This window comes from Musca autumnalis, unplaced genomic scaffold (assembly GCF_047663935.1).
Source record: "Musca autumnalis isolate F117 unplaced genomic scaffold, ASM4766393v1 scaffold_1, whole genome shotgun sequence".
NCBI classification, from domain to species: Eukaryota; Metazoa; Arthropoda; class Insecta; order Diptera; family Muscidae; genus Musca; species Musca autumnalis.
The window spans coordinates 148,048,309-148,070,173 of record NW_027411644.1 but is presented as its reverse complement, the minus strand read 5'-3'; the positions used below and the strand labels follow the sequence as shown (position 1 = coordinate 148,070,173).

Below are 21,865 nucleotides of genomic sequence, written 5' to 3'. Positions count from 1 at the left end.
TTGAAACAATATGAAAGTTGTTGTTATTGTATGTCAATGACAACAATAACAACAACTTTCATATTGTTTGTTTACGTTTTATTTATATTTCTGGAGAATGTGTGAAAAGTTTTTGTCTTTGATGTTCTATTGGTTCATGGAGGACGTTTGTGAGGCTGGATAATCAAATATTATCGTAGTTTTGGATAAATGGTAAGCAATGCGGATCACTACAGAGTAAATTGTGAAATACAACGTAAAAAGATTTCTTACTTAAATGTTATTATATTGTTACAGAGTGCAGCAAAGGCTAGAATAATGAACAAAGCAAGGAAAGAGCATTTGCTTGCCAGCAGTCAAGGTTCCATTCGAATGCGATGATGCGAACACAAACACAACCATTTGGACTGCAATGAGGGTCTCAATGAATATGTTGGTCTATGGTGTTCTGATTCTGACCACTAACTACCCCAAAATATTGAGTGTAACTTTCGACAGCATGTTTAAGTCGTCCACGCAAGCCACAGTGAACTGAGGACTGCAACAGGGTGCCTCCACATAACACCAGTGGACCATCTGCATGAGAAGACGAAGGTTTTAACGGTGCATCAGCACATCAGGATGTTTCCAATACAATACCTGATTGGATGTTATCGCAGTGAGCATCCCTGTCATGATTTAGTGGAAAGGCTTTCCCCACCGATGTACATCCACAGAGATTTAGGACGAGCCTATCAGGCAGGCTTGAATAGAATTTATACTGCCTGCACCGTACTCAGAAACCATTCCAGCTGTTAAGACAAAAACAGCTGCCTCAATTCATATTGGGCCCGAATCAATTTGGACCACACGACACGCTGCACTTGTTTAGTTGCTCACCTGTCCTCGGATTCTTTATGTATGCAGTTTGTAAAGGTTGCAGAAATTTTGAGTCTGGATACAGAAGAGCCAGAACTACATAAGTGAAATAATACAGGAACAAACATACTTTCGTTGCTAAAACAGCATCAACCAATTGATGTGCCGTAACAAGCGTCAGCGAACAAGCCGGTAAGTTTTTGGATTGGAGCAAAGATGAATGAGTTTATATTTACATTCATATTCATATTGACAGGTCACCAAATTGCTGTCGAATCATTGGACACTGGTAGTGCTGTTCCATGTTTTCAAGTGTCCCTGATGGTGATCACCGCTGTGGTCAGATGTTCTTGGTAGAGGCACGTCTACTGAGACTTTTCGCAGTTGGAACAGGAATGGCAATATATTCAACGCCGCTACGATTTGCAATCTGCCTATCTAATTAATGGTCTGCTGAATTTCCTTTGTTAAAATGTTGCAATAGAACAAACAAGCTGTTTGTTTTCCTTGAAGATCTGGACTGACATCCAAAAGGTGTACAAATCCCAACAATTCCGTTTTGGTCATAGTACCATACGCGACCGCCGTGGACCTCTCATCACATACCACAAAGATTAAGGTTTTCTTGCAAATATGGTTCCGCCTTAAAGAAGGATGATAACTTCCTCATCCCAAGATGGCTAACAACAATTTGTATAGCATTCTTAAATTTGAAGAAATCAGCAGGTGATTCCTGACGCACGCAACGCAAAAGAATATCATTGCCAAGGCTGTCGCCAAAAAGAACAACGTTGAATTGGGTAAAAACCACTTTGCTGTTGCCACCACTAAAGCTGTGGCCAAGAGCGCTAAAACGCTACGGAACACGTGAAGCTAAAAAAAGAAGAAAGCCGCCGCTGCCCCCTAAGATCTAAACTTTTGAAATATATTTATAAAATCTGTGAGAATATTGTGCTCTTTTTATACTACAAAATGTATGATTTTTTATATTTAGGAATATATATAGAACTAACTTAATTTACGCAGCCGTATCTGTTTACAGTATAATGGGCCGATTCCGTACAGCGAGGCGAGTCGTGTCCAGTTGCAATTTTTCCATTACGTATGGCAAAAGTCGCACGACGACGTCAAATTTTGTCGCCGTAATGTTCATTTTCCGCGACAACAAATTAGCTGTCGCCGTTCATTTTTACTAACGAATAAAAATAAAACAAAATAAAAAATAAAAATTACTTGTTATCGACGATTATTTTCTATCGCTGTACGTAGTGCATTTTTTAAATTTTGTCACAGAGACGATAGACGACGCGACATGACTCGCCTCGCTGTACGGAATCGGCCCATAAATTTCTTAGGAAACCCAGATCTATGTATGTTTTGTATTTACAAAAATAAAAACTTCCAAAGGAAAAAATATTTCATTGTACACGTTATTATACACATGATTAAACACACTGGATCTCATTTGGGGAGTCACTTTAATATTTATCGTGCCAATTTGGGCCATTATGTCAGAAAGCAATGACTTGCCCATGTTTGGGAGAAATATTCCGATACGCAAAGGTTGGACCATCCATTTATATTGGTCGCTGTAGGAGTTTTAAAGCTTTTGAACAAACATATATGAAAACATAGACTTGATCACGAAACACATCATATCACTGTTAAGAGGACCACAAGGAATTTAAAAGCGTGTGGGGGTACTCGAAGGACTGGATCGATATAGTCCATGCTTGATATATGTCTGGAAAAAATATTGCAATGCATAATGTTTATGCAAAATCAGTTGTTCTGCTCGTGAGTTACCGTTCGCACCAAATCTTTGAACTTTTATGGGTTTGTACCAGAAGAAGTGGACCGATATGCCCCATTGTCGAAATTGATTAATATTTTGGAAAAATATGACGAGGCCAATATTTGGACCACTTTAGCTGATCCGTTCGAGAGTTATCCTCCAGACGGGCTGATATACAATGCAAAATCAACTCGAAATGGTCTGAAAAAATTAAATTAAAAAAATATGAAATTAAATTGCTTTCAGATTTGAAATGTAAATAAAACTGACATATGTATGTTTTAACAAATACATACAAAGCTTGTCAAAATCATTTTGTCAATGAAGGGACGGTAAAGCGAATACAACTCTGTGACCTCTGAGCGTGAGGTTACCTTGTATCATTGTATCATGGTACATACATATGTAGTATGGCAGAATAGACAAAATACAATTGAGAGTGAGAGATAGTAAATAGAGTGCGTATGCGTTGTTCCAGAATAACCAGTGACCGTGTGTCATTACTTCTATCGTGTTATCATTTAATATCATTTTTATTGTGTTCCCTTTTGATGTTATCAATTCACATGTTATCATTTATTAGTGAATTGTCGTAATTTGACGTTTACCCCGTTTTGCATTTTCCTCCATTCTTATTATTTTCTTTGTACGCGCTGGGCGCAATTTATTCATTTTAATTTCGATTTTGAAGAAGGAGGTGCAAAACTGCGGTAAGTGTTGAGTGTCATATTGTTATTGTTGTAATTTAACTGTTCCTTGTTTTTTATAGAAATAAACTGATTTAGTACAAGAAAACTGGCATTTTGTACTTTGTTTATCGCAAGCCTCCTGCCCTTCTGCCGCAGTCAGCAACAGTTTTTATTTCGCAAGTTTGGTGTTGTTGTTGTAATATGCAATTATTTGGAATTTAATTGCATATACACATTTTCTGATTGGAAAACGTTTGCTGTTGTTTTATTTGCAATTTTTTGGAAAATTAATTGCAAATTATTGAGTTTGTTGCCGTGGTAATTATTTGTGGACATTAAAGAAGAACAATTTTGGAAAATGTTACAGCATACTCCACCACGCCGGAGTCCTCGCCTGCAAGGTAATATATTCGCAGACGCTGAAATACAAAAGGGAAATCAACAGCAAACAAAGAAACAACAGATGTCAGTGCCGATGGACAATATTATGACCAGCCAGCCTGCTGGAAGCAACATCATCCAACTATTGCCTGCCACCAAGCCACAGCCGATGATGACATCAATGCCTGCCAGTCCATCAGAGATGCAGAGACAGATCAACTTACTCAAGAGCCAACTATCGGAGGTACAGGTAAAGCTGACCAACAGTAACCGCCAGTGCCAGGAGCTACAAAGTGCACTCCGAAAAACATCATCCCAGGTAAGTGACCATAACCTCACATCAATTATAGCCTCGCAAACGCCATTTGCAACCGCCATTGACACGGTGCCGCCAACAACATTTGGGTCCCGTTATACAAATATGCCAACCACACACACACACATACAACCGCCGCCATGTTTCAATCTACCACAAGTAGCAGCGTCGCCCCGCCGTCGACGTACGCAGCCGCAGCGTTTGAAAACTTGTCAATACCTACAACTACGAGCGCATCCTCTGCCGCTGTGCCACTTCTGCAAGCAGCGCCAACTGCAGCCAGCAGCAACGCCGGGCCTGCTTCAATTTCTTCACTGCCGGCATGGCAGCCATTGCCAAATACGCAACAATTAAGTGATTTTCCAAATTCAAGTGTATCAACCATTACAATACCAAGAAAAATTCAAGATTTGCCAGAATTTAGTGGTGATCCGGAAGACTGGCCATTATTTTACACTGCCTTTAGCCAGTCTACCGCAGCATATGGGTACACGAATTTGGAAAATAATCAACGTTTACATAAATGCCTCAAGGGTGAAGCCAGAGAAGTGGTCAAGTCTTTATTGATTCATCCTGACAACGTCGACGACATAATTGAGCAACTCCGTTTTAGATTTGGTAGACCGGAGCAGCTTATACATAGCCAGTTACGTCAAGCCAGATATTTGCCACATATATCAGAGAATAATTTAATAAAGTTAGTGCCGTTTTCTACAAAGGTTAAAAATTTAGCAGTCTTCTTACAATCGGTGAATGCACAACAACATATTGCTAACCCTACATTACTGGAGGAGTTAGTGTCAAAGCTCCCCATGAGCAAAAAATTGGAATGGGCCAGGGTTGCCACTACTATTCAACCATATCCTACGATAATTAATTTTAGCGATTGGCTTTGTGAGATGGCCAATCCGATTTGCATAGTACAGGATGTTGATAGTAAAGATCAAAAGCGCCGAGTTTTATTACATTCTACCCAACAACAATTACAATGCCCTATATGCCAGGGCCAGCATAAAATATATGATTGTCGCCGTTTTTTGAATATGAGTGTACTAGATAAATGGAAAGAAGTTAAGAAGATTCGTGCTTGTTTTTCCTGTTTGAATGTGGGCCATACAACTCGAGACTGTCGTCGTAAACGAACCTGCCCTGTAGATGGATGCCAGCGTAAGCATAACAAATTGCTTCATGATTCCACCCCCTGTGTTCAACAACCTATTTTACCGAATCCTGATTTGGAACGACAACAAAATGTTCTCAGCTGTTCTTCTGAAGATAAGAAAAAGATTCTCTTTCGTGTTTTGCCTGTTACTCTGTATGGTGATAATTGTTCATTGGAACTCTATGCCCTCTTCGATGATGGATCATCCATCACCATGATGGACAGAGATATAGCTGAGAAAATAGGAGTTCGTGGAAAGAATACATCGCTTAATATCCAGTGGTTTGGAGGTCGATCTGCCAGAGAACCTGTTACGTCCTTCAACATAAAGGTGAGTGGAGCTGAAAAAAAGAGTTGCCAGCTTTTAAAAAATGTGTATGCCGTATCAAACCTTAACCTTCCGATGCAAAGCTTGGGCCAGGATGAAATTTTATCAGTTTTTAAGAATTGGAAACATCCTCCAGTGAAACCTTATAGCAATATAGTGCCGAAATTGTTAATTGGATTAGACCACACGCCTTTAGGGTTGCCATCAAGCTGTAAATTCAATAAAGAATCGGGACCATTTGCTTGCAATACGGAATTGGGATGGGTCGTGTTTGGACCATGCCATACATTAACCCCAATTCAGAAATCATGTTTGTTTATATCAATGGAAGCCAAGGACGAGTTGCATCAAATGGTAGCTGACTATTTTAATGTGGAAAGTATGGGCGTTAGAGCAGTTCCTCTAGTTGAAAGCGATGATGACGTTAGAGCCAAGCGGATTCTACATGAAACCACTAAACGGATTGGTGATAGATTTCAAACAGGCCTTCTTTGGAATAAAGATGAGGTTAAATTCCCAGATAGTTACCCTATGGCAATTAGTCGTCTGGAAGGAATTGAAAGGAAAATGAAAAAAGATCTAAATTTCTCTGCAGCCTACAGAGAGATCATACAAAAATACATCGATAAAGGTTATGTTCGAAAGTTGCCCCCTGAAGAGGTACGTGTTTCTAGTGAAAGAAAATGGTATTTGCCGCACTTCGGGGTAATCAACCCCAACAAACCAGGAAAGTTGAGACTTGTTTTTGATGCAGCCGCCAAGGTGAACAATATTTCTCTTAATTCAGAACTGTTAAAAGAACCTCAAAATATCGCCCCTTTGCTGTCAATACTTTACAATTTCCGCCGAGGTCAAGTAGCAGTTGGTGCCGATATATGTGAAATGTTTCACCAAGTTAAAATTCAGCCAAGTGATAGAATTTCTCAACGATTCCTGTGGAGAGATGGAAATCAAAATAAGCCACCAGATGATTATGAGATGCAAGTCATGATATTTGGTGCCGCCTGCTCACCCTGCTCAGCTATTTTTGTTATGAATGAAAATGCTAAAGATCATTCCGGTTATAATCCCAGAGCTATTGAGGCCATTTGTCAGCATCATTATGTTGACGATTTTGTGGATAGCTTTGACAGTGTTGATGAAGCTATTAATATCTCAAAGCAAGTGAAAGAAATTCATAGTAACGGTGGATTTGATTTAAGAAATTTTATATCAAATTCAAATGACGTCACCCTGGCGCTAGATGGCAGTACAAAGGCAATGTTAATTGATAGCGGAACAGAGAAAGTTTTAGGATTGTACTGGGAGCCTTCAAGTGATAACTTTATGTTCAATTTGAAATTTAATCGCGTCGATTCATCCATCATTTCTGGAGAAAAGAAACCAACAAAAAGGGATTTGGATTCTTGGGTCACTTTACAGTGGGTGGAAAATTATTATTGCGCCAGATTTGGAAACACGATTGCCGATGGGATGATACTATTCCAGCTGAAGTAAATGCCAGTTGGGAAAGTTGGAGAAGTCAAATGAAAAATATTGCCGATTTTCGTGTACCTCGACATTATTTTGGAATAGGGTTGCCAGCATCACTTCAACTTCATATATTTGTGGATGCAAGTGAAGAAGCCTTTGCTGCAGTCGCCTATTGGAGGTACAAATCAAATGGGTCTATTGGTACTAGTTTTATTACCTCCAAAACAAAATGTGCACCACTGAAGAGAGTTACAATCCCGCGCCTGGAGTTACAAGCTGCAGTTTTGGGAACGAGATTGATGCAGACTATTTTGTCATCTCACAGTTTGACTCCAAAAAAGATTGTCCTGTGGAGTGATTCTACAACAGTGCTAAGATGGATAGCAAGCAGTCACAGGCAATATAAACAATACGTTGCTCATCGAATTTCAGAAATTTTATCATCAACAAAAATTGAGAATTGGAAATGGATTTCGACGAGTGAAAATGTAGCCGATGAAGGCACTAGGGCTTTCAACAATATTGATTTTTCGTCGTCGTCTCGATGGTTAAGAGGTCCTGAATTTTTGAGGATGAATGAGGATGGCTGGCCCACAGATGCAATAGACACAACCTGTGACAATGATGTTGAGGAAATCTGCCCTAAAATTTTCTTATTAATTGCCGAAGGTAATTTTATTGACTTTAAAAGATTTTCGTCTTTTACTCGGATGATAAGATGTTTTTGTTGGGTCATTCGTTTTGGAAAGAGATGCCGAAAGATTTTTAATGAATTGGAGGAGTATGGCCTCACCTCCTGCGAGCTGAATTATGCAGAAAAAGTATTATGCCGCCAAGTACAAAGAGAACGATTTTCAGCAGATATAAGTTGCATAGTAAAGGGACAGCCAATCCCAAAAAGCAGTAATCTGATTAGTTTGTCGCCCTATATTGATGATGATGGCCTTTTAAGAGTATATGGGCGAATAGATGCAGCCAGCTACCTATCGTATAATACGAAAAGGCCAATAATATTGCCGAAAGATCATCATTTTACAAAACTTTTAGTCATGTATCACCATCGCCAGATGATGCATCAGAATAATGAAGCTACCGTATGCGAAATTAGGAAAAAGTACTGGATACCACAAGCTCGAATTTTATTGAAGAAGGTTGTGGCTGAGTGCCTCTTATGCCGATCGCGCAAATGTGTACCAAATGTACCCATCATGGGACAACTTCCATTCGACCGACTTGAGCCTAATGTTGTGCCGTTCAAGTATACTGGACTCGATTATTTTGGTCCACTTACAGTTACAATTGGAAGAAGGACTGAGAAGAGGTGGGTGGCACTATTCACCTGTCTAACCATACGTGCCGTACACCTGGAGTTAGCTCATGACCTGTCAACAGATTCGTGTATCATTGCCATAAGAAATTTTATTAGTCGAAGAGGTGTTCCTGCCAGGATTGGTTCCGATAATGGTAAAAATTTGATTGGTGCTCATGAGGAGGCCAAAAGATTCGCCGAAGTGTTTGATGCTCATAGGATACAAAGTGAGTTATCCATGAGAGGAATAGAGTGGATTTTTAATTGTCCTGTGAATCCTTCGGAAGGTGGTATCTGGGAAAGAATGGTACAGTGTGTGAAAAAGGTTTTGCGGCACACGCTGAAAGAGGTTTCCCCCAGAGAACATGTGTTGCAGTCTCTGTTGATTGAAGCAGAGAACATAGTAAATTCCCGTCCACTAACTCATTTGCCAATAAGCCCTGATGAAGAGGAGCCGCTTACTCCTAACCATTTTTTAATTGGCAGAGGAAATGTTGCCCCAACTCCGTCCGTTGATGAACCAGACGGCAAGCTCTTCTCCCTGAAGAAACAATGGCGAATTTTAAGAAGCCTTCGAGATAGATTTTGGAAGCGGTGGATTGCAGAGTATTTGCCCACTCTCACGAGGAGAGTCAAGTGGTGTGAACGAGTTGATCCCATCAGAGTTGGTGATGTGGTGTTCATCTGCGACCCAAATGTTCCAAGAAGTCAATGGCGGAGAGGTTTGGTCACTTGTGTTTATGCTGGAGTGGATGGTGTGCCAAGAAGAGCTGACGTGAAGACTTCGTCCGGTGATTTGCAGCGTCCGGTGTCCAAGTTGGCTGTTCTGGACATAGATGTTGGTGAAGCTGGCCGCTCCACGGGGGCGGGGGTGTTCCAGAACAACCAGTGACCGTGTGTCATTACTTTTATCGTGTTATCATTTAATATCATTTTTATTGTGTTCCCTTTTGATGTTATCAATTCACATGTTATCATTTATTAGTGAATTGTCGTAATTTGACGTTTACCCCGTTTTGCATTTTCCTCCATTCTTATTATTTTCTTCGTACGCGCTGGGCGCAATTTATTCATTTTAATTTCGATTTTGAAGAAGGAGGTGCAAAACTGCGGTAAGTGTTGAGTGTCATATTGTTATTGTTGTAATTTAACTGTTCCTTGTTTTTTATAGAAATAAACGGATTTAGTACAAGAAAACTGGCATTTTGTACTTTGTTTATCGCAAGCCTCCTGCCCTTCTGCCGCAGTCAGCAACATGCGTGTATGCACCACGTTGTATTTGTTGTATTTGTACATAAGATTATTATAATTATAAAAGGGTTGCCAAATATATTGCAATTAATAAAACAAATACCAAACATTTCAATAATGAATGACACAAAATATCTAGACCCATTCCAAGCGGCTGGCTCTATAGGGCTACAAACATCAGAGTGTATCCTTTCCAAGGGTCGTTTGGCCCTTTCACGTTTGCTATCAAAAGGATCTCGACTATGTTTAGCCTCAACACAACGTCACAAAAATTCAATTTTTCAGCCTTTATATTTCTATCCGTTATCATGTTTTTTGAAATCATGTATTTAAAGAGGACTGTCCAATGTGGCCTAGCCGTTTGTGCCACAAATTTATTTCTTCTGAATTGCAACTATTTCCTGAAGGATTTTGTATTTCCAATGTGACCTCATAGAGACTACCATATAAATAACCTTTTGCTATGAGATCACAAATCTAACGCGCTCGGCACATACGGCCCGTTTAGTGACACGTTGGGACACGCGTTGTCCCAAAACAGTTAAATTATGTTTAACTTTAAAGCTCTCGGCCCTCGTTGGGACACCCGTTGTCCCAAAAAAGTTAAATTATGTTTAACTTTAATGCGTCAGCCATATTGTTGTTTTTCAAAAAACTTGGCATCACTTTCACTTTTTTCATGTGGTTGTTGTACCGCGACGCTCAACGCATCGTATTTGCCGAGCGCTTAAAGCTGAAACCACATACAACGTTTGGGTAAAGTTTTGTGTCGTTTTGGCCGTTTTTACACTGTTGGGCATGATGCCGAAAAATTCAAATTCATTTGAAATATATGCCGACAAACAGATAAACGCTGGACTTTGGTGTCGTCGTCGCCCTGTTGTTGTTGTTTTTTTCTCGACGCCCAACGCAAAACTTTAATCAAACGTTGTATCTGTTTTCAGCTTAATGCGCCAGCCATGTCGTTATTTTTCAAAAAACTTGGCATCACTTACACATTTTTCATGTGGTTGTTGTAGCGCGACGCTCAACGCACCGTATGTGCCGAGCGCTTAACATCGATTCCAGCTGACGTCATCTTCTTCACGGACAAAAGGTTGTCTCTCAGTTCTGGCACATATAATACATCCATTAATGTAACATCAATACCACAGCTCTCACCTCGTATACTACTAGAACGCTCCGCGTATATGGAATGATTTGCAACTTTTTCTTTTGCAACTTTAATTTCAATGCCATTCTGCAAAACATTTAGTTTTTCGAAGTACCAGCATTCGTTTACTAGATGGTCACTTGATCCAGAATCAAACTTGAATGTTATGTACGTTTTATGATTCTCACTTTTATTTGAATCAACCATAAAACAAACAGATTAGGAAATATGATCCCAGCAAAAAATTTTGGAAGTTGTGCAATTTTAGTTATGATTTCACAACATCTTTCGATGTAGTCCAACAGAGTTATGAACAATGCACTCCGTTCGATACATTTTATAAGCAGTTGCAGAAAAAACCAGTTGGTTGATCCCTACACATTTCTTCAAAAGATAAACAAGAGTGTATACATTTCGAAGAATTTGTTATAAAATAAAGAAATAACAACTTAAGTTGCGAACATTTTTGCGATAATTCACGAGACGGACATTTTTAATGGAGTGGAGCTGGAGTCCATGCCGAAAACTGAACTAGTGATGGGAAGGCAACATAAAAAATTTAGGATGATGAAAGGAAAATCAGATGCGCAATCCAAAGAACTACATCGAAAGCTGTGATTTGGATCGAAAATGGAGTGCATCCTAGCTGTGTGCTGTGGAAGCAAAATGGAGTGCATCCTAGCTGCGCGCTCTCTTGTAAAATTCATAAGTGAATTCATAGGAAAAGATGTACTCCAACGGCAAATGTACCGTACACTTGTAGTGATTCAACTGCTTCCGCGGATGCAAACTTTTTGCTGGGATTACATTCGCCTGCATTCTTATTTGAATTTATAAAACTACCGTTGTTCGGTGAATGCCGATTTTGATTGCTCCGGCATTCATTTGCTCTATGGCCAAATTTGTTGCATTTAAAGCACCGTCGTTTAAAATTCTTTTTGAATGTCTTCTTACCAGCAAAAGCAATCTTTGTTTCTTCAGAACATTCGTCCGAAATTGCCATTCATCATAGTTGCAGCCGTTAAACTACGGAATTCCACTAATTTCTTTATCGCCTATAACCTCTTAGAATTGTAGAATTCGATGAATTAAAATTGAAGCGAAGAAATGAAAAATATGTATTTATTGAAAAATATTGATAGATATTTCCAGGTTGGTTGTTAGAATAGAATGAATGAGTTTTTCTACAAATTTATAATATATATACGACATATACAGAAAAACATAAATTCATTGCTGGCTATAATTGAAATCTAAAACAATTGCTTGCTATGATTGAAAAACAATTTCAATATTAATCAATATGAAGATGCAGTAAAATGCAAGCTACTGCGAAATATTCCAGGATAAATAAATTTCATTTTTTTGTTTAAAACGAGAATTTTAAGAACTTTATTACATTAGCACAAATTATAAAAATTCGTCATTAAGTTTAATCACAACTGAATCTACTTCCTCCTACTCTGAATTTTATACAGTCAACCATAATATCTAAATACACCCTATAAACCTCGAGTTTTAAGGGTAATTATTATTAGGTGTGTACGATAACCCAATAATTTGTACAAATTCGTACAAATTATTGCTGAATGCTGTTCGATAACAAAATAATCCAGCAAAAGAGAGCGAGTTTGGAGAGATTTTTGGAGAGTTTTGTGACTGAGAACTTGCAAATTTTTGCTGGGAAAATTTGTCCCGCAAAAATTTGCAAGTTTGCTGATTTGAAAACATTTGTTTTGTTTTATTTTTTATTCTTGTTTGGCGAAAACAAAAATAAACATTGAAATATCAACAAATTATACATCAAAAGCTGAAAAATATAAAAAAATCATGGAAAACAAGAACATAAAATTGATGCAAAAACTTTTCTTCTTCTTCTTTTTCAAAACAGTTGATTCCTTGCTAGTTTTTACAAATTGTTGTTCGATAACTTTCTGCAATTTTTCTTGCTTGAGAGAGTAAAATTCACTGAGAGAGGTTGCTGGAATTGACTGAGTAATTTTAGCTGGAAAGTTATCGTACACACCTATTATTATTATGACATGTTTATAAATGATTTTCATATTACAAACTTAGTATATTTACAAAGTTTCGCCATGTGTTCCTACTATTAGCTAGAAATTGTAATTGATATAGATTTTGGTTAGTTTCTGACATGATTGTTCTTCTCCATGTAGTTCTTGGTCTGCCTCTTTTGCGACGTCCTTGTGGATTTCATCTAAGAGCCGAGTGGGAAATTTCGTCCTCGCTTTTCCTCAATGTATGGCCCAGACAACCGTATTTTTTCCTGGTTGTATTGGATGCTATTCCATGTTGTCGTGTAACGATCCACAATCGCTCATTAGATATGGTTTGCGGCCACCATATTTTCAAAATTCTACGGAGACATCTGTTTATGAAAACCTTTGTTGATGATGTTTCTGGTAACGAGCCATGTCTCCGAGCCATATTATATACACGCATTGAATATGTCGACTTTTGTTTTCAGATGTATCGTTTCCGAAGACCAGATATTTACAAGAGATGCAAAAGTACCCCGCGCTTTTCGTATGCGGCTTTCAACGTCTTCAACTGTTCCTCCCGATATTGATAAAATACTACCGAGGTATTCAAAGCGGTCTACATTTTCAATGTTTTTGTCATAGATTTTAAACTCTTCAGATAGTATATTTAACTTGTTTTGCATATCCGAATATGTTGTTGTCAATAAAATAGCGTCGTCTGCATATTCCAAATCACCAAGTTTGCCGAACATTCTCCAATTAACACCAGTTGGGACGTAGTCTAGGTTTTCGAATACTGTATCAAGGACTGTTATAAAGAGTAAAGGTGATAGTGTGCAGCCTTGACGAACTCCACTAGTGGTAACAAATGCTTCACTCAAGTTGCCCTCGTGTAAGACTCTAGACGTTGTTCCTTCGTAGCTCTTTTCTATGATTTTCACAATTTTTCTGGGTATCCCTTTGAGAGAGCGTCCCAAATATAATTTCTATTAATTGCATCGAATGACTTCTCGTAATCAACAAAGGCCAGATACAAACTTGCATTGTATTTAATAGATTGATCAATGATAATTCTAGTTGTGCATATATGATCTATGCATGAGTTGCCAGCTCTGAATCCTGCTTGGTTCTTGCGAAGCGTTTTTTCCAAGGGATCTGCTATCCTGTTCAGTATTATCTTGTTTAATATCTGTAGTATTGATGGTAGCAGTGATATACCTCTCCAGTTACCACATTTGGTTTTAGAACCCTTCTTATGGAGTTTAACAATTATTGAATCTTTCCAGTCCTTGGGGATACTTTCCTCCTCCCATATTTGTTTAAATAACATTCTGATGGTATGCTGTCATATCCGGGGCTTTCCCGTTTTTTAGGCTATCAATAGCTTCTTTGATTTCATTTCTGGTGGGATTTTCAATATTAACATTGCTGGTTTCTTGGATGGAATCTAGACATATGAAATTGTTCCTGATGATTTTGAGTAAAATTCAAGGTTTTTTCGAAATGCCTTTTCCAAATTTTAATTTGGTCATCCTTTGATGTAACAAGACATCCCGTTTCGTCTTCTACCGGAGTGTTTGTACACTGAGAAATTTTCCCACTCAGTTTTCTTATAGTTTTGTAGAGGTCTTTGGTGTTTCCTACGTCGGCTGCATTTTGGGCTTCCAGACCCATTGTGCTGTAGTAACGTCGTTTGTCTCGTTTTATCTGTTTCTTTATTTCTTTACTCAGCAGTTTATGCTTTGTTTTGTATTCTTCTATATTATTCTCTTCCTGTTCATTGAGCATTTTAAGCTTTATCTTCTTCCGCTCTTCGATAAGATCCCAGGAGAGATTGGTCATTCACTCCTCATCTTGTTGTCGTATTTTAAATCCTAAGACTTCTTTGCATATATCCGTCATCCTGTTTTTAAATCGTTTCCATTTTTCTTCCAGAGTTCATCGGTGTTTAGGTTTATATCTCTCACTTTATTTGAAAATATATTCTTAATTTGGCTCATTTTTAATTTTTCAATGTCAAATTTTCTGACTTGAGGTGGTTGCTTATTGTGTTTTTGTAAAATAATTTTAGCTTTATCTCCGCTAAAACAAGATAATGGTCGCTACGAATTTCTGCACTTCTTTTGTTACGAACATCGCATAATATGTTGCACCACTTCTTTGAAATACATATGTGGTCTATTTGATTTTCGTAATTACCACCAGGTGCTTTCCATGTACTTTTATGTTTCTGTTTATGAGGAAATAGGGAACCCCCAACCTTTAGGTCAAAGTTCATGCACAACTCTAATAATAATTCACCGTTTATATTGCGATTTCCTTGTGCATGAGTCCCAATTATATGTTCATATCCGTCAATGTTCGAGCCTATTTGGGCGTTAAAATCTCCAAGTAGCAGGGTTATATTTTTCTTGGGTATATTTTCCAGTACGCTACTCAGCTGACTATAAAAACTCTCTTTTTCAGTTAGATCACTATCCTCCGTAGGGCCATAGCACTGAATTATTGTGATATTAGCTGTGTTCCTTTACTTACCTGAGGTTACCACTTTTAACCTGCAAAGCGTTCCTTAACCCCGAAAAGTGGCAAAACTGGAAGCAATTGAGAGAGGAGAGAGAGCGAAAATGGCATTCTCTTCTACCACTGGCTACCAGCAAAATTTCTGCAGGTAAAAATGACAGAAATGTTCATGAGAGAGCAATTTTGACACTTTTCTCTTTTACCACTCTTACCATTAAAAAAAGTAAAGGAACAAAGCTATTATTGTATTTTGTTCTTAAGGTGGCCGTAATAATTCTTTCGGTGATACCTTTCCAGTTTATAAGTGCCTTGTACGCTGCTCTTTGTAAGAATATACCTACACCTCTAATATGTGGATCATCCTGATTCGGCATGCCAGAATATAACAGTACATCACCTTTATTGTTCCGCATTTCTCCGCTAGTATTCCATCTTACTCCGCTCAGACCACAAACACTAATTTTTAATCTGTCACATTCTCTACATAATTCGGCGAATTTTCCAGATTGGTAAAGCGTCCTCACATTTCATTGTCCAAATCGTATCCTTTTAACGTAGCGTTTATTCGTCATCAAATAATTCCGATCGTTGTTTCTCTTTGTAAATACTCGAATTCGTTTAATTTCAGTAGTCGATGGTAGATTAGACCAACGATACCTAGTTCGGTGATAGGGCTGCTATCTTTGTTAATACATTTGCTTTTGGCCTCCGAACATGCCATACTTCTGCTGTGGTTCCTAAACATTTCCTCTTAGAAACTGGTGTTATGGTTATACCGCCAATGGTCGGTCGTCAGAGCCTACTCTGCTAAAGACAGGGTCCACCACTAGTCGGCGAGGTTGACAGTAATGCAGGAGAGGCTTTAATTTACACATATAAGATATGTACGCATCACTACACCTTAGACCCCAAGGGTAATAGCCTGTTTATATTATAGCTTTTTGCAGGGTTAACCTTCTTTATGAGGATTTGCTTGACGTATACCCAATGGAAATGACATTTGAAACCCAGTGGGTTTGTTAAATCCGGTTATATATAAACGTACTATAAGGAAACACTTTTATAAAAATCCAAGTACATAGTTCTATTTCATATGCCTAATGAACAAAATTGGGGGCCATCGTGGTGTGATGGTTAGCACGTCCGCCTTGCACTCAGAAGGTCTGCGGTTCGAATCCCAGGCCAAGCAACATCAAATTTTCAACGATAGCAAAATTCCCCCTCAGTAATGCTGGCAACATTATCTGAGTATTTAAGCCATAAAAAACCTTCTCTACAAGTGGTGTCGTAAGACACGCCGTTCGGACTCGGCAATAAAAAGTAGGTCCCATATCATTGAGCCAAATGAATCGGCGTGCACTCATTAATATGAAAAAAGTCTCCCTTTTCCCTTCAGGTATGTTGTGGGAACATGCACACATATGTATGCACATATGTAATGAACAAAATTAAATACAACAAAAATATATTCCATAATACGAATAACGGTAAATTCTATAAAAATTGAAATAATGAATAGGGAAAAAGTGTGCATACACCCCAATGAAAATTGAGATTACCGTAAAATTTATGGAATAAGCAATACAACTTTTACATTATATTGCTTTATCGAATGTCTTTGGTTGTCCACGATACCTTTTAGACAAAATATGTAGGAGCATATTTGTGGATTAATTTTCGTCGGACTTCGCGTATAGCTTGTTAAAACGGACCCTTGCAGATTTCTTCAATGAACGGAAACAAACAAAACGATTCCCGTACCAATCACACAAAGCCACAAACTTTTCAGCTTCTCTGAATCGTTTCATTCTCACAACCAAAACAAAAACACAAACTTTTCAATGTAAAACGATGGAAACCGTACGATTGCTGAAATGTAACTTCGGCCATGCTTTGCCGAGTTGTTTCATTAAAACTCGAGATTTATAGGGTGTATGTAGACTTTTTTTGGTTGACTGTACAACCCCAACTGAATTTGCTTCATCATCCAAAAAGTTTTTTATGTTGCCTTCCCATCACTAGTACGGCTTTCGACATGGACTCCAACTCCATTCCATTAAGAATTTCCGTCTTGTGAATTGCCGCAAAAATATTTGTATTTAGCTTGTATTTCCTTATTTTATAACAAATGTAATGTAAACAGTCTTTTTTGTCTTTAGAAAAAAGTCCTAACGCTGAATAGGGATCAGCCAACTGTTTTTTTTTTTTTTTTTTTTTGTATGGATCTCGAAGCAACTGCTTATAAAATGTATCGAACAGAGTGCATTTTTCATAACTCTGTTGGACTACATCGAAAGATGTTGTAAAATCATAACTCCAACTTCACAACTTCCATTTTTTTTGCTGGGTATGGTAATAACAATTTTCATTTCGACTGAATTTTAATATGTATAAAGCGGCCCATACACTATCAAATTGGATTGTCCAGCCGATGAACTCCTTCTGTACGTGTGTGCTTGATAATCTGTAGCAAAGCACTCAATCAGCCTTCAACCTGCAACCGAAATCTTCAAATATTCCTCTAAAAATGAATGAACTTAATCTTGTTTATTTCTTCACAAACACAATGTTCTTTTTTCACAATTGCTTTTTGACAATTTTGAAAATAAACCATATTCATCGGATTGACAGAGTTTCATATTGAAAATCAAAACTGTTTTTATTTTCTTCAATCCATAAAATTCACACACACATTCTCATATTTTGAAAAATGTACACCCCCTTAGAAAATCGAGTCTTCGAAGACATATTCGTGCACGATTCGTTAACGAAATTTCCGAAATTGTCATTAACGACAAGTTGAATGACAATGTCTTGCAGTGTGTCTTGGCAAAGAACCCAAGAAATGGTGACAATTTGCAAGACATTGTCTTGCAATGTGTCGTGCAAAACAAAAAAACGATACCAATTCAAAACTGTATGAAAGCAGCATGCTATGCAATATTAATAGAAAATTAAAACTATTTTTTTTTTGTTATTTTCAATTCGGTTCTTGCCTTCAAATAAGCTATTGAATATACATATTAAACGTGTGTTTATATAAATAATAAATAAATCCGTGCGGAGTTTTTTTTTCTTTTTTTCTCCCATCGGACGCCTCCCCAGGTGGTGGATAGGGGAAAGCTCATCAGATATGACGGGTACCGCAAAAATAAAATATGTGGGGCGAACCAAAAATAAAAGGAAAAGGCAGCGTCTGATCGAGATTCGGCGGCAGCAAACAGCGTCTGTACTCCATTGGAGCGGCTGAAAATTAGATGAAAAACTATAAACCCTTCAGAAGGCCACGGGAAACCACTGAAGTAACTCTCCCATGAAAATCATACAATATGAACAACAAACAAAACACACGGCCCTCAGTCTCCGGCCAATCGAGGGTGCTAAGAATCCCCGGAGGTAAAAACAAGAAAGCACTGAACATTGGAACATGGAATGTCCGAAGCTTGTATGAGTCTGGAAAACTTAACAATACTATCAATGAAATGAACAGATTTAACATAGATATATTAGGCGTTAGTGAAACATGGTGGACGGAATGTCACACATTTAAATCCCAAAATGCGTCGATATACTCCTCAGGAAATATGGAAGGGACAAACAGAAGAGGTGTAGGTATCATCGTTAGCAAAAATGTTGCTGGCTGTGTTGCTGGATTTGTTCCAATGTCCGATAGGTCAATGATGATAAAAATAAAAGGAAAACCGCTTAACTTAAACATTATTCAAGTATACGCACCCACATGTGATGGAAACACAGACGAGGTCGAAAAATTCTATGACGAAATCAATGAATTGCTAAAAATGACGAAATCACATGAAATTACAATAATTCAAGGCGACAATGCCAAAGTAGGAAGCGAAGAAGTATGCGGTATTACAGGAAGTTTTGGTCTCGGCGAAAAAAATGAAAGGGGTGACAGATTAATACAATTCTGTCAAGAGCATGGAACTACAATCACTAACACACTATTTCAATTACACCCCAGAAGGCTTTATACGTGGAAATCACCACAGGATAACAGAAATAATATAGTGCGTAACCAAATTGACTACATTATGATAAATAAAAGATATAGGAGCTGCGTGACCAAATGTTCAACTTACCCAGGAGCAGACGTGCCATCGGACCATAACCTTCTGATGTTAAATATCCGAATAAAACTAGCAACAATACGAAAAAAGAAGACTAGGGTAAGAATTAACTGTGAGAAACTCAATGATCCAATGATTAAAAACGAGGTGAAGGATAGCATGAACAAGGAACTAGGAAGGATCGACATGAACGATTTGGAAAACCTCTGGTATAATGTGAAGGGCACAATATGTAAAATTACTGAAAACTCCCTTGGAAACTGCAATAGAAAAAATAATGAGGAATGGATGACCAATGAAATTTTAGAGCTTCGAGCAGAACGCAGTAAATTTAAAAACATTGATTACGAGAAGTATTGGGAAATCAACAAAGAAATTCGAATAGGAACTCGTGCTGCCAAAAACACACTGTTAAATAGAAAGTGCCAAGAAATTGAACACCTACAGAATGTGCACGATGATTTTAATCTTCACAAAAAATTGAAAGAAGCGGCCGGAATTTATAGGAAAAATATCCCCACAACGCTTATTGATAACAACAACCAGCCAATTTTTGAAACAGAACAAATAAAGAGCCATTGGAAAAAATATATTGAAGAATTGTTTACAGATGAAAGCCGATCCAACAACGAAAATGTTAATATCAATATTGCTGGAAATCCGATAACTGAGTCTGAAGTGGAGCATGCAATTATAACGCTGAAGGACAAAAAATCAACAGGACCTGATCAAATACCTTCCGAAGTGTTGAAGCTAATAGATGGACGCAATATACAAATATTAGTAAAACTCTTTAATAATGTATATGATACAGGCCAGTACCCACATGACTGGTTATTATCGACCTTTATAGCAATACCGAAGAAGATGCATGCAAGGAATTGCAGTGAGTACAGACTGATTAGCCTCATGTGCCACATCCTAAAAATTTTTCTAAGAATAATACACAAAAGAATATACCCCATATGTGAAAAGGCTATGGGAGAACCACAATTTGGATTCAAAGAGGGCATGGGGACGAGAGAGGCTTTACTCTCCATGCAGATACTGGTGCAGAAGTGCAGAGATGTCCAGAAAGATGTTTTCCTTTGCTTCATAGATTATGAAAAGGCTTTTGACACAGTTCAACACGACAAGCTAATAGATATATTGAAAGATATTGGAGTTGGGCAGAAGGAAATAAGATGCATTAAAAACTTATACTGGAGTCAAACTGCACGGATTGAGATAAATGGCGAAACTACAGACGAAATTATTATATCAAAAGGAGTAAGACAGGGGTGCATATTGTCTCCTATGCTTTTCAACATCTATTCCCAAAAAATATTTAATGAAGCCGTGGAAAATGAAAGAATAGGTATACAAATACATGGACGAACAATAAATAATATACGATATGCAGATGATACCGTAATAGTAGCTAGCAGTCTACCTGGTTTACAAAGGCTCGTAGATAAACTTACAAGGGTGAGCGAAGCAAATGGCCTAAAAATAAACATTAAAAAAACAAAATACATGGTTGTGAGTAAGAAAAATGACCATTATCACACCACACTAAAAATTAATAATAAAAATATTGAGCGAGTCACTAATTTCACATACCTTGGAGTATTGTTAAATGAAAAATGGGACTCTTCCAAGGAAATCAAACGTCGTATAGAGATGGCCAGAGATGCATTTTTCAAATACAAAACAGTCTTTACAAATCACGATATAAGCCTCTCAACAAAAGTCAGATTCGTGAAATGCTATATCTGGTCCGTACTACTTTACGCAGTTGAGACATGGACCATCAAAATTGCAGATGAGAAAAAACTTGAATCCTTCGAGATATGGGTCTACCGAAGGATTTTAAAGATACCATGGACTGATCATGTAACAAACCAGGACGTTTTACGCAGAATGGGTTTAGATAGACAATTGCTGAGACATGCCAAAGCTCGAAAAATTGCATATTTGGGACATCTGATGCGAAATGAAAAGTATAAACTCCTGCAAACCATCATAAAGGGCAATATAGAAGGAAAAAGAGGAAGAGGCAGGAGAGAATTGAACTGGCTGAAAAACATACAAGATTGGACAGGCTGCCATGATGAAAGAAGAATGATTTCGGCGGCAAAAAATAGAGAGCTGTTTATGCCTGTATAATATAAAATAAAATAGCATAACACATTTATAATAATATTGTATGATCGCTTATATCCGGATAACGGATTTGCAAATAAAGAAGAAAGATATAAATAAAAGTGAATAAATATACAGATTATAAAAGAACGTAAGTAAAACTAAATATTATTTACAACATTTCATTATGTCATCTAAAAGATCTTTGCGGCGAGAAATTTCTCGAAAAAGTCGGGATTATTTGAAAAGACTTCGAGGAAAACAATTTAATCAAAAAGACTTCTATCAGGCAGAGGACAATAATAATGTTGAAGTTTTGCCAGTTTACAACGAAAATTCCCAGTTTGAACCATTCCTCGAAGATTTGCCTGTTTGTGACGAAAGTTCCCAATTCCAGCCAACACTGCGTGATAAATTGAGGGATGTTTTTTTG

The 21,865-nt window shown here is 37.8% G+C and overlaps 1 protein-coding gene across 2 annotated transcripts; it reads left to right on the top strand.

Moving 5' to 3' along the window:
- The first annotated feature begins 3,245 nt into the window (after positions 1-3,245).
- LOC141390879 (uncharacterized) lies at positions 3,246-9,487 on the top strand. 2 transcript variants are annotated; one of them, XR_012409508.1, is made up of 3 exons: positions 3,246-3,342; positions 3,402-9,402; positions 9,462-9,487. XR_012409508.1 is itself a non-coding variant. In XM_073963820.1 (2 exons), the coding sequence occupies exon 2, from the start codon at positions 4,159-4,161 to the stop codon at positions 7,003-7,005; it is 2,847 nt and encodes a 948-aa protein (XP_073819921.1). In that variant the 5' UTR covers positions 3,246-3,342; positions 3,402-4,158; the 3' UTR covers positions 7,006-9,487. The 2 variants fall into 2 exon arrangements, 1 of the variants encoding a protein (XP_073819921.1); XM_073963820.1 differs by having other exon boundaries at positions 3,402-9,487.
- Positions 9,488-21,865: the final 12,378 nt, after the last annotated feature.